The sequence below is a fragment of the Quercus lobata genome, chromosome 2, assembly GCF_001633185.2.
Source record: "Quercus lobata isolate SW786 chromosome 2, ValleyOak3.0 Primary Assembly, whole genome shotgun sequence".
Lineage (NCBI taxonomy): Eukaryota > Viridiplantae > Streptophyta > Magnoliopsida > Fagales > Fagaceae > Quercus > Quercus lobata.
The window spans coordinates 1,243,904-1,255,642 of record NC_044905.1 but is presented as its reverse complement, the minus strand read 5'-3'; the positions used below and the strand labels follow the sequence as shown (position 1 = coordinate 1,255,642).

The 11,739-nt window shown below is 33.5% G+C and overlaps 2 protein-coding genes across 5 annotated transcripts; both read right to left on the bottom strand.

Annotated features, from left to right (window-relative positions):
- Window positions 1-514: 514 nt before the first annotated feature.
- On the bottom strand, window positions 515-3,585 carry LOC115970973 (protein REVERSION-TO-ETHYLENE SENSITIVITY1). 4 transcript variants are annotated; one of them, XM_031090638.1, is made up of 3 exons: window positions 3,226-3,585; window positions 1,547-1,844; window positions 515-1,154 (listed from the first exon to the last, which is right to left on the bottom strand). In XM_031090638.1, the coding sequence occupies exons 2-3, from the start codon at window positions 1,829-1,831 to the stop codon at window positions 732-734; spliced, it is 708 nt and encodes a 235-aa protein (XP_030946498.1). In that variant the 5' UTR covers window positions 1,832-1,844; window positions 3,226-3,585; the 3' UTR covers window positions 515-731. The 4 variants fall into 4 exon arrangements, with proteins under 4 accessions (XP_030946498.1, XP_030946506.1, XP_030946480.1 ...); XM_031090646.1 differs by having other exon boundaries at window positions 1,547-1,841; XM_031090620.1 differs by having other exon boundaries at window positions 1,547-1,944; window positions 3,226-3,584.
- A 3,803-nt stretch (window positions 3,586-7,388) lies between these two features.
- LOC115970925 (uncharacterized protein ycf36) lies at window positions 7,389-10,970 on the bottom strand. Its single transcript, XM_031090554.1, has 4 exons — window positions 10,430-10,970; window positions 10,001-10,029; window positions 9,100-9,156; window positions 7,389-7,917 (listed from the first exon to the last, which is right to left on the bottom strand). Exons 1-4 carry the CDS (start codon window positions 10,923-10,925, stop codon window positions 7,717-7,719), a joined length of 783 nt encoding a protein of 260 aa, XP_030946414.1. The 5' UTR covers window positions 10,926-10,970; the 3' UTR covers window positions 7,389-7,716.
- Between the last annotated feature and the right edge of the window lie 769 nt (window positions 10,971-11,739).

The window sequence follows — 11,739 nt, the reverse complement described above, 5'->3', positions numbered from 1 at the left end:
ATCTTTGCTCGCCGTCCTCCACAGTCGCCGTTCTTTGCTCGTCGTCCTCCACAGCTCTTGCCACCGATCTCGTTGCCGATGGTTGGTTGAGTTTGGTCATTGATTGATCTATTGGGTTGGGGTTTTGTTGAAGATTTTGAGTTTTTTTTTTTTTTTTTTTTTTTGGTTGAGGTTTTTGGATTTGAAATTTGTTGGAGGATCCGGAGATTGTGGTTGTTGTGGTGGTGGTTGTTGCTGTGGCGGTGGTTGTAGCGGTGGCTGTTGGACCCGGTGGTGGCTGGGCTGTGCATTTGTATTTTTGCTGTGTTTTGGATAAATATATTATTTTAATGTGTATGAAATATTATTTTAATGTATAGAATTGAAGTATAGAACATCTGATAAATGATATGTTGTAAAATGATGTTCTAAAATGATAAAGTGGGTTTTTAGTGTGTTAAAATGACTTTTTTTTTTAGAGAGCTGGTGAAAATGCTCTAATACAATACAAATTTCAAATTCTACGCTGATGAGAGAGAGAGAAGATTTAATTTCCATTATTTAGTCAATAATCTACAGTTTTAATCCGCTTCTTGATTCTAGGTGGACAACTTTTGATAACAAAGGTCTCCCCAGAAAAACTGCAGCAGCTCCATATTAGCTATTTATAAACACCACTTATAGAAGGAATACCCATACAACATTATCTGTTTTCTTCCATTAAAAACTTCTCAACATCAAAGACAAAGGACCTAGCACTCTATCAAGTTTTTGGCACAATAAGTACCAATCAAAAACCAACCAAGGAGGAGAAGAGAGAAGGAAAACAGCCCAATCAAGAATGGCCACCCGACCATGACAATACCAAGGCAGAGCACCACTACAAAAGGGAGGAATGATCTAAGGATTGACATGCTATCAACCCAATGCCCCTTAAATAGTATAAGAGCGGCCACATTTACCATATTCCAACTCATTGATCCACCGTAACAGAGCCGATTAAAACAGTTGGCAACAAATGAGTGGCAGTTGCATGTGAAGAGGTTGTAGGATTTATTCTCAAAGTAACGCATACTAGTCCGTATTGCATCATCCCAGGTGAGTGATGTCCCATACTCAGTATGCCTGTAGCCGAACTTGCATGTGTGCCCAGCTACGGTTGGTGGAAAGCAACACTGCATTAACATTCCAATTTAACAACAAAACTGTCAATGGACTGTACTAGGTTTGGGGGAAAGCAACAATTCATTAAAATTCAGCTTCCACAAAATTGTCAACAGAACCGGTTGGTAGCTCTAATTATTCAACACGAACCCTTCACATAAAATGATAAGAGAAGAAATAAGTGAAAAACTCATAATTCTAACGGGCATTTTCAATTTTGTTACAAAAATAAAGGCTGGCCAATATCAGGGGGGAGAGAGAGAGAGAGAGAATTAAAAAAATATTCAGTTTAACTCTTATTTCAAATGTTCATATTTTCCCACTAAATTGCTTTGTCAAGTATTGATGATCAAATTGACAACAAAGTGTGTCTGGATGGGTTCAAGAGGGAGAGAGAGAGTACCTGCTCTCTATCAAGCTGGAGATATCTGGCTACAGCACCAAATGAAAAATCATCAACATTTACAAAGTTGGATCCTGCAAAATCTAAAATAGCACCATCCTCCCTGCAAATGCCAACATGCCCAATGAAGGGTGCCAACCATGACACTACTGGGAGTGGAGTCCAAACTAAACAACATGGAAACCTTGCATTCTTTGGATCAATTTCATCCAATGGCCAGAACTCGTGCTGAATCCTCGGTGTAGAACTTGCGTGTTCAGCATCATAAGCTACTGTTAACTCCATTTTAGGAAGTCTTCTGAATGGCATATAGGTTTGTTCAATTTCTCACACAGAAACATCAATATGTCAAATGACACCCTCAGGCACACTATTTGTCCCAAATGCAATAAGCAAACCTAGCAAATCAGTTACCCTTTCACCGATATGATAAGAACTATTCTACAATAAACACAACATTATAGGCATTCTTAGGAAAGGGGAGATGGGGGAAAAGAATATACAATAAGAACTGTAAAGTATATGGTTAAAAAAAAGGATATATTGTGCTAACTGAAACTGTCTGAAGGTGCAGTGACAAACAAAATACTAATGTGATCATCAAAGTAAACAAAAAATGAAAAAGCATCCCTTTATTAGGCTCACTAAGCCTCTGATAAATAGAATGTTTCATCATAACGCTGCACCCCCCAAATCCCATTCTAACTACTGAAAGTGTCCTATATGCTAAATAAATTGCCTTCTACTCTAATATTCCCTACCCATTTTGATGACAATGCCATACATCCTCAGTTGACCCACTTCTATTTTTTGACACTGACACAATTAGAAAATAAAACAGAATTTTTATAACCTAAGTTACTCATAGGTTCCTCTTCTTTCTTTCTTTTCTTTTCTTCTTCTTTTTTTTTTTTTTTTTTCAGTAATAAAGTAATTTTTATCCATCAAAAGAGAAAAAGATGGCATGCTGTGTATTTTACTGTTCAATCGGATTAGGTTCTCTTTCAGATGTAGTCAAAGTTTGGAAAGAATAGTATTAGTCATGAATACAATGAGCGTAAATAATAATAATAATAATGAAATAATAATCAATGGACTACCATCTGAAGACGTCCAAAAATATAAATAAAGATCAGAAAAATCCAGACTTAAGTCTATCAATACAAAGCACCTGTCCTATTATAACACCCTCTCCTTCATTCACTTCTGATTTAGAACTATGGAATTTGCTCTTTGGCAATATTACCATACATAGTTGTCCTTACACTAAGGTTTTCCATTTGCAAAAACACGAAACACTGGTCTGCATAGTTCGCAGAAACTCTATGATAGGCTTTAATTTCTTAATGAAATTGCCACAAATCGAATCAAGAAAGAAGTTTTTATTCTATGATCCTAGGCAATATCTGAAGATTCCAAAAACATATCAGTAACTAACAATTAAGGAGAAAAAACTCAGTTTTCAAAAAGACAAACTACCACCAGAAAAAAAAAAAAAAAAAAAAAAAAAATGGTTTAGACAAACCGTACATAAAGCTTCTGACTTTCAATTATTCCATGAAACCCAGATGGGTTACTTCACAAAAATCCAAAACACATTGAAGAAGAACAAGATCCAAACCTATACATAACGCATTCAAATCATTAAAAGCTTAAAAGGGTAAGCACAGATACTGTACCTGACGACAATATTGATGCAGAGACTGAAGCTGAAGCTGAATCTGAAAAAGGGTCCAATTGATAAATAAAAAGGTGAGGAGAAGAAGAAAAAAAGCCTGTGCTTTTGTTGATGTTGTAGTTGTTCATTGTACTGGAAGAAGAATGATTTATGATGACAAAAAAGAGAAGAAAAAAAAAATGAAAGAAATCTTTGTTTTAAATAATAAAAAAATATAGTTAATTGGTGGGAATAGTAATTATTTCTTGTTCTGGAAACCAAAGGAGCAGAGGAAAAGAAGGGAAAGGTGCATGAACCATTCCTTAATTTCGATTCATTGGTGGGTCCACTATATTTAATGTTTATTCATTGTTTAGATTGACCACAGGCTCTGTTGCCGTCTTCCGGAACCAACTTTGATGTCTAACTGTTACTCCTCAATTTCTCAAAAAAAAAAAAAAAAAACTGTTACTCCTCGTTGGTTGAGAAAAGAAAACCATGTGAATTTTGAGGTAAAGTCCATTGCATTGTGTACCATATACATTGTATGCTGTTAACTTGCCGCCTCTTTTCTTGTTTTTTTATTTTTTTCTTTTCTTGACAATCATATGATCTTATTTTAGTCTCCATTTGAGAAGCGCGTTTTCGCATTTCTCAACACAAGCGTTTTGGTATAAAAAAAGAAAGCATTTTTTTGTGGGTCCCGTGTATTATTTATGGGACTCACAAGTACCTTCATTCAACAATTTTTTCTTTAAAATTAGGTCTCACAGTATTATTTATATATTTAAAAATTATTTTACTATAGTGTTTTCAGTTTCCAGTAATAAGCAGTATCTAAACAAACTGGTCATAAAAGTATACTAATGTCTTGATTTTGAATATAAATTCAAAAAATGTTATGTCTACAATATTTTCACAATAAATTTTAAGTAACAAATTATTACATGTTGTTATTGGTGGGGCAAAAAAATAATTTTAGTGATAAATTCAAATTATAACCAATAATAACTAACTACTTTTTTTCTCAAAAAAAAATATTTTTTTGTGAAAATATTGTGAACGTAGCACTTCTCTATAAATTCAATGTTCACATATATATATATATATATATATATATATTTTATAGATAAAAAAATCAGAAAAAAAAAAATCAGAAATATGACTTATGATTTTTATTCTTTTAACGACATTAGTCTTTATGTTGAATCATAACTTGATAATGACTTAAGTATTTTTATACCGAAATGCTTTTCAATTGGAATTACTATTTAGAGTTGGATATTTTAGTTTCTTATAACAAGTGAACTTACATTTATGTGTGTAAAAATTATGAAAAGGTGAAGGTCTAGAACATTGGTGTCGTGTCTAACCACTGGTATTCTGATGCTCAAGTTGGATTTATCTATTTTTTTAATAGAATAATTGATCACTCAAGAAGTGCTTAATTACCTTTTTCATTTGGGTTCATCCATTTTTAAGTTGGTCATGCCTATGACTTTCTTCATGCTGTTTCCTTATGTGAAGTAACATCAATAGAATATCATTAATGAACTGTAACCACAGTCAAGTAGTTTGGATGTTGTGTGTTGAAGATTTGATCAAAGTCTAACACGTGCGTATTATTTGCTTGTTATTTATGTGGTTGGTGGGAAATTATTAAGTAGTTCTGGAGCCGTGCTCTAGGCTCTCACATAAGGCTTCATGTGACAGCTCCAAGTACTACTTCGAAATTACCTAATAATTTGTCATGATTGGTGGTCTTAATATTTGAAACTCTCGTGTGGTTCATTGCCTTTGCCTCCACCTATAGTGGATTGTGGACCTAAGCAATGTGCCTAATAAGCTAAGCATAATAGATCTTCAAGATTTGGTGCCAAGAATAGACTATAGAACACATTGGTTTGGTGTCGAGTAGAACGAAAACGACTCTCCTCGACATATCTCTATCATTCATTTTTAGTTATTTTTGAGATATTAAATTGAAACATTAACCTTGTAATTCGACAAGAATGTTGAAGATAAATAATAGATTGTGTGTACAAAAACTTCAAAGTAACAAATATTATTCTTAAAACATCCTAACTTGTATGTTTTGACTGAAATGTGACTTAAGACCTAAGAAGCACGGACAAAGATACACGTACAAGTACACTACGATGCAACGAGTAATTTTTGAAAAATTATAACATAATATGACGGGTATAACATCCAAAAATGAGTACTTCCTAATTAAGACATCCTAACATGAGTTCATTAATTACAAATTTTACACCTACGAAAATGTGTATTTAATGAAAACTTAGATTATGGGTATCAGATCATCTAAACCACGGGAAAATTGTGAAGGTAAACCATGAGCTGCTCATGAAGTCTTTGATGTCAGTCTAGCTAACTGTTTGCAAAACCGTGTGAAGTCTGAGGTGAGTGGTGACGTCAGGTAAAGTGCAATGCAGATGCATGTATCATGTATGTATGCTAGCTTTTTAATTTGCCCTTTTTTTACCTTTACTTCTTTTTCTAACAGTCACATCGATCTTATCAGCTTGAGCATGGCTGATAGTTTTTCTTTTTTCTTCTTCTTTTTCTTTTTTTTGACGAACTAAAAATTTGATTCGAAAAGACAAAAACAGGAGAACAGCACAAAGGAGAACTAAGCCTCCATTACATAAGTCAAAAGAACCTACAAATCTAGTATTGAGGGACCATTTTGCTAAAGAGTGGACAATCCTATTCTCGGAATCCAGCAAAAGGAGGAAATGGGAACAAACTTTGCAAGAGCAATGGATTCTTCTAAAACACTTTTAACTCTCCAGTGAACATCTAGCTTCTTGTTATGAATGACTTGGATGCATCCCTGCGAATCACCTTCAACTTCAACAACAACTTCTTCACAAGATAGACACGAGGCCAACGAGGCAGAATCTATAAGATGGGCTAATAGTTTCTCTTTTGTTGAGTTACTAATGCTTAAATGATAAATAAGTTCCCAAATAAGACAAATAACATACTGAAATTTGGTAGATAATAAAGTAGAATAGTGTGACAAGAAATTTGTATTCTATTTTATGATATAGATTAAAAAAAAAAAAATACAAGTGTTACTTTACGTGAGTTGAATCATAACTTGATAATAACTTAATTATTTATGAACTCATGTCCTTTTAATTTGAATATACTGTTTGGAATCGAATATTCTAGTTTCTAATTTGGATATATTGTTTGGAATCGGATATTCTAGTTTCTTATTATCGAGTCAAATTAAGAACTGAAGTAATATATCTAATTATTATGTTAAAATTGTGTACAAAAATCATATGTATGGATGATTTAGTTGATTGCAAGTTCAAATTCTTGAAGACATGCAAAACTGAAAAGGTGAAGGTTTAGAACAACAGTGTTATGTTTAACCATTGTTATTCTACCGCTTAAGTTAGATTTCTCTCTTTTTTTAGTAAAATAATTATTCACTCAAGAAATATTAACTTTTTCTTTTGGGATTATCCATTTTTAAGATTATTGCCTCTTTTATTTTCTATGAATCGTCTCTATAGGTGGATCACATTAATGAATGATTATTAATGGTTCGTAATCACGTGCAAGTGGTTCATTATCGGCTCAATCCACATTTAACATGTGGGCATTATTTGCCTCTTGCCCATGTGGCTAATGGGGTCTAAATATCTGAAACTTTCAAATAGTGGCCTAGGCCCCAGATGTGGTGGATCTAAGCAATATAACTAGCATGCTGAGCTAAAAAGATCTTGATGTGGTACCTAGTAGAGCAGGCCTTGGTTTGGTGCCAAGCAACGCAGATCCTACTCTCTTTGGCCCATCTCTCCTATCATTTATACTTCATTTTAAGAGATCAAATTGAAGCATATAACATTGTAATTTGACAAGAATGCTGAAGATAGATTATCATTATGTACAAAAAACCTTTGTACTAACAAATATTATTCTATCAATCTATCCTTTTTGGTTTATCAACCTTTCTTCGCTTATTTTTTTAAAAGCTTTGTCTGAAATGAGACTTTACTCTTACTTTTTCCAAAGAGAGATCATAAACGTGTATCATGAGTTTCACTACTTACACATTTTAAACCTCAAATACATGAATAGTTATATTTCAGATTACATGTAAATAATCTCAACCACGTCAAAGTGATAATAATGTAAACCACATTTACAAGAGGATGCATTCAAGCTATGTGAATTCAAATGATAAAGTTCTTAAAATTACACATTAGGCTCTCTTAAAATGTTACACTTGATACCACCTGCCCTTGTAGGTGATATGGTACCCCCGTGCACGAAGTGCTTAGGGGTTTAGTGAAAGAGGAGTTTGAGCAGCAAGGTCAGCAGCATATGAAAGTATATATTTCTAACTATATCCAAAAAAAAAAAAAAAAAAAATCCATATGAAAAACTGTACGGTAGGAAAATAATGACATGATTCTGCCTTTACACTGAATAAGATACATTACTATAGAACTGAAAGCTGCTTCATGAATTATGGAAGACCAGGTTCACCGCAAAATGCGTCTGGCTCAAATGATCTTGCAGACTCATCATTGTAAACACCAGGTATTACTCTACCACTGGCTTCTACCTTTTGGCCACCATCAATGTTAATGAGGAGAAGAACACATACAAACAGTGATGCAGCAAGACTCACAAGAGTGAACTTTAATCTGCTCAGCACAGGTTTGACCTGTTGTAGAAGATATAGCACCCACATGAGTTTGAATTTACCCAAAGATGAAGTTTATTGTTATATTAGGATATTACTATAAATATTTTTTGTAATATCATGGGTTACTATAGTTTTATGGTTACCAAACTAAGCCTATTAAAAGTCATAATATGAGAGAGAGAGAGAGATGCTGTATACATATTTTCTATACAATAAGCTTTACAATAGTGTCCATATGTATAGAGCCTATAGTTTACCTAGGATATCCTTAATTGTCCTTGATTTTAGTCTCAATCAAGGATACCAACACGTACTATATATGGTAAATGTGATAAACAATTAACAAAGTTGTAGACATTAAGAGCTTTCTATTGTGGACATAGGTCTACATTAATTTTCTTACTTATCTATCACTCTCAGTCTCCCAATAACAATTCTAACAAGTGCAAAAGGAAGCACCTCCAAGAGGGGGGAAAAAGGACATTCAACACTTGCAAGTCTGTAGTTCATAGTTCAATGTCCTGACGTTGACTATTAAAGACATTTTGTATCACCATGAGTAGTTATGAAATGGCATGAATTGGAAAGGCAAATCAATGAACCATACATTTGGACATGAAAGCACATTTTTCCGACTTCCAAAAACTCTTGAAGCCATAGAAAACTCTCCCATTTTCTCTGTGCTGCCTAATTAGCTGAAGAGTAGGCAAAAGGGGGATACATAGTCTATATAGAAACTATGTCACCATAACTCTTGTTAACGGCTTTTACTTGTGAGAACAATTCTGCATGACTTAGATGACAATATTACATGCCATAAAGCACTGCCAAGATTCCTTTTTTAAACAAGGATCCTGCTGTCTAAGTATCAACCAGGAGGTTTAGAGAACACAAAAACAAGTTTAGCTTTTAGTTCAAAAACTTCTACAACTCCTGAGAAAGCAAATATTAATAGCTATATGCCAGAGCGCTCATAGGCCATTTTGAAGGTTGAATGACAATACAAATGGTCACTTTCATTTCTTTCCTTGAAATTTACATTGAAATTCTGCCATAAGTCATCTTTCCTTGAAGTTAATAGCAAAGCATCCTTAAAAAAATCATTTATGTTCCTTGATTCATAATAAACAAGAGCCTCCAGCATCAAACAGTCAAAGATCATTATAATTAAACCAAGTCTGTAAAATATAACTAACTTACAGAAAATGAACCAAGGAGCCTGTCACGTGCCAAAACTTCAGCAGTTTTAACCCATACCTGTTGAAGAAATTCAATTCAGGCTTCAATAATGTAAAACTATAAACTGAACTTTAAAAAAAGAATTTTCATCTGTAGTGCTAGGAAACATAAGAGAATGTAAAAAAATGTAGGAATCAATGAATCATATAAAAAACAAATGACACAGGAAATATGCACTAGATTTGCATTATGAACTACTGAACAAAAAAAGATTTTCTTTATGAACTATAAAAACATTGTTAACAAAAGCCATCCACCAAATCCTTGGTATATAATTAACAGTTTGAAATGAAAATTGATACTTAGAAACCATTGCTTTTATCTTTTACTAAATATTCATTCTTGAAAATTTTCCACACAATACCAAATTTCTTCATAAATTCTGTGGCTACCAATAAGCTTACAACAACATCACAACCTTGTCTCCATAATTTTCTGAATTCCATACTGCCCAAATGCCAAACAGATATCAAATTTTATTGCAATTCCCTTGAGTGAGAAGTCAAGGGACTGTCACCTCATGTATTAAACGTTTACATATAATCCTTATTAGTTAGTAGTGTCTCATGAGCAAGATCATTTTCTTAAGGTTGGTAGAAAAGGTCAAGAGAAAGTAAGATACTAAAATTTTACGAAACATTCAAATTTTCGTTGATCTCCACGCAAGCAACAACATATGCAATTATTATCCAACTTACTTCAGGTAATGTAGTTCCATTTGGAAGAAAAAAAATGATACAAAGAAAGACATTTGAAAATTCAGCTTTCCAAAATATTCTTCACATTCCTTAGAAATGAAAAATAAGGTAGGGAAGCACAAACTATATTGAATTAAAGACAAAACAAAATAGAATTCATGTACCTGACCATCATACCATCCTGTCTCTTCATCTGCAAAAAAGAGAGGGAAAAAACTACTCCATCAATCACCTAAACCTCCACACAAGTGTTAAGCTCTGGTTGGTTGCTAAGAAAATGAAGTAAGAGAAACTAAAAACCATGCCTCACACAACTTTCTTAGTTGAAGAAGTTAGAATTCTTAAAAACCAAGAGAACATAGATTAGAAAAAAGGGTCAAACTTAAAATCCAAATTATACCCTTTTTAAGTTTGGATGAATTCTAGTTTTCGTCATATAGTTAACTATATTAGTCTAACTAAAAATAGTAATTTAGATTTTGAGAAGGAAAAAAAATCAGATATTCAAGTTGTTTGCTTTCCTCAACTTTCACAGCAACCAACCAAGTGAAGTTAGATAACATAGAAAACAGAGCATTTATATATATATATACATTCAATAGTGGCACTAAGCAATCGATTGCCCACATAAGCCCAACCCAGATACATTCTCAAAACGGCGAGAGTCACCACAAAAACCCCACTTGAAAAAGCACATAAAACCCTCTTCAATGGCTCAGAATCTGGACCCACAGTGCCAAGCCAGGCCACAGGGAGGCCAATAAAGAGAGCAAAAGAAGTGCCTGTGATGAACAACCTGGAGCTGTATTGAGCAATGTCACCTGAGGCCCATGAGAATGGGAAGGAGGTGGAGAGGTTTTGGTACTCATTTATGGGTTGCTGTTCTAGTGGAACAGGGCACTCTGTTTCTGGTTGTGGAGTATTGCTTCCATTTCTGAAGGATGATGAGGAAAAGAATATTTTGGGAATTTGGGTTTTGTAGTTGTAATGGTAACGATGATGGTGGTAGAGTTTGGTTTTTGGAATTGGGAAGATGGGTGGATATTTGTTGGGTTTGGAGGGAAAGAAGAGGGTTAATTGGGTGGCCATTTCTTTGGATAACTTTTTCTGTTTGCTAAATATTGTTGGACACTAGCTCTATCCAAATAAAGATCCTTTTTAGTTATTTCACCAAAAAAATAATAGTAATAAAGATTTTTTTTTGTTTATTATTTATAATTACTTCTTTTACTATCTAATTTAGATTGTATTAGTATTTATTTATTTATTAGTGGAAGGGTGTCATGTCAGGTCAGGTCTATTTTACTTGATGTGTTATGACTTTCTGGACTGATTAATAGTGTGATTGAAGATGAGAATCAAGTGCTGCAATGAGGTATAGGAATATACCAAGGATGTAAGTAATAATTGAGTGATCGAAGAGAGGACAATATACCCAAGTAGTGGCCCAAAATTTGACAAGAACTTTTAAAGAGAAAATATCTATGTGTAGTATGTAGGAACAACTAAGTTACCCATTGAGTTAATCTATAATTTTTAGGTTCATATGATCTAATGTCTGAGTTCAAGTCTTTTAACCGACACTTTAACTCATCCGAAAACAAAATTTTCTTTTAATTACCCTAATGTGAGTATGGTATCAAAAGACTACCTCAAAAATAAAGGGTACAACTAATCATTCAGGCGGTCTAACAACACTTGATTATTAGAACCACCTCAAATAGTGGAAAAACAAAATTATTTGTCCCTGAATTATCGCAAGCAGCAAAGTGAGGTTTTCATCCAGATTGAGGTTAGCAGCAGTCATAGTTACTATAAATAACTTTTTTTTATCTACCACGTGTAACTTATGAGATGGTCTTTTTTCATTCCAAAAATCAAGCTTTATAATAACACATCTTAT

What these genes read in the sequence shown, in the direction of transcription:
- LOC115970925 (XM_031090554.1), bottom strand. Translation starts at nt 10,925, where the DNA reads ATGGCCACCCAATTAACCCTCTTCTTTCCCTCCAAACCCAACAAATAT. An exon ending in CAGGATGGTATGATGGTCAG is followed by an intron (nt 9,157 to 10,000) that starts GTACATGAATTC and finishes TTTCTTCAACAG; the next exon opens with GTATGGGTTAAAACTGCTGA. An exon ending in GGCTCCTTGGTTCATTTTCT is followed by an intron (nt 7,918 to 9,099) that starts GTAAGTTAGTTA and finishes CTTCTACAACAG; the next exon opens with GTCAAACCTGTGCTGAGCAG.
- LOC115970973 (XM_031090620.1), bottom strand. Translation starts at nt 1,855, where the DNA reads ATGCCATTCAGAAGACTTCCTAAAATGGAGTTAACAGTAGCTTATGAT. An exon ending in TCCAGCTTGATAGAGAGCAG is followed by an intron (nt 1,155 to 1,546) that starts GTACTCTCTCTC and finishes ATGTTAATGCAG; the next exon opens with TGTTGCTTTCCACCAACCGT.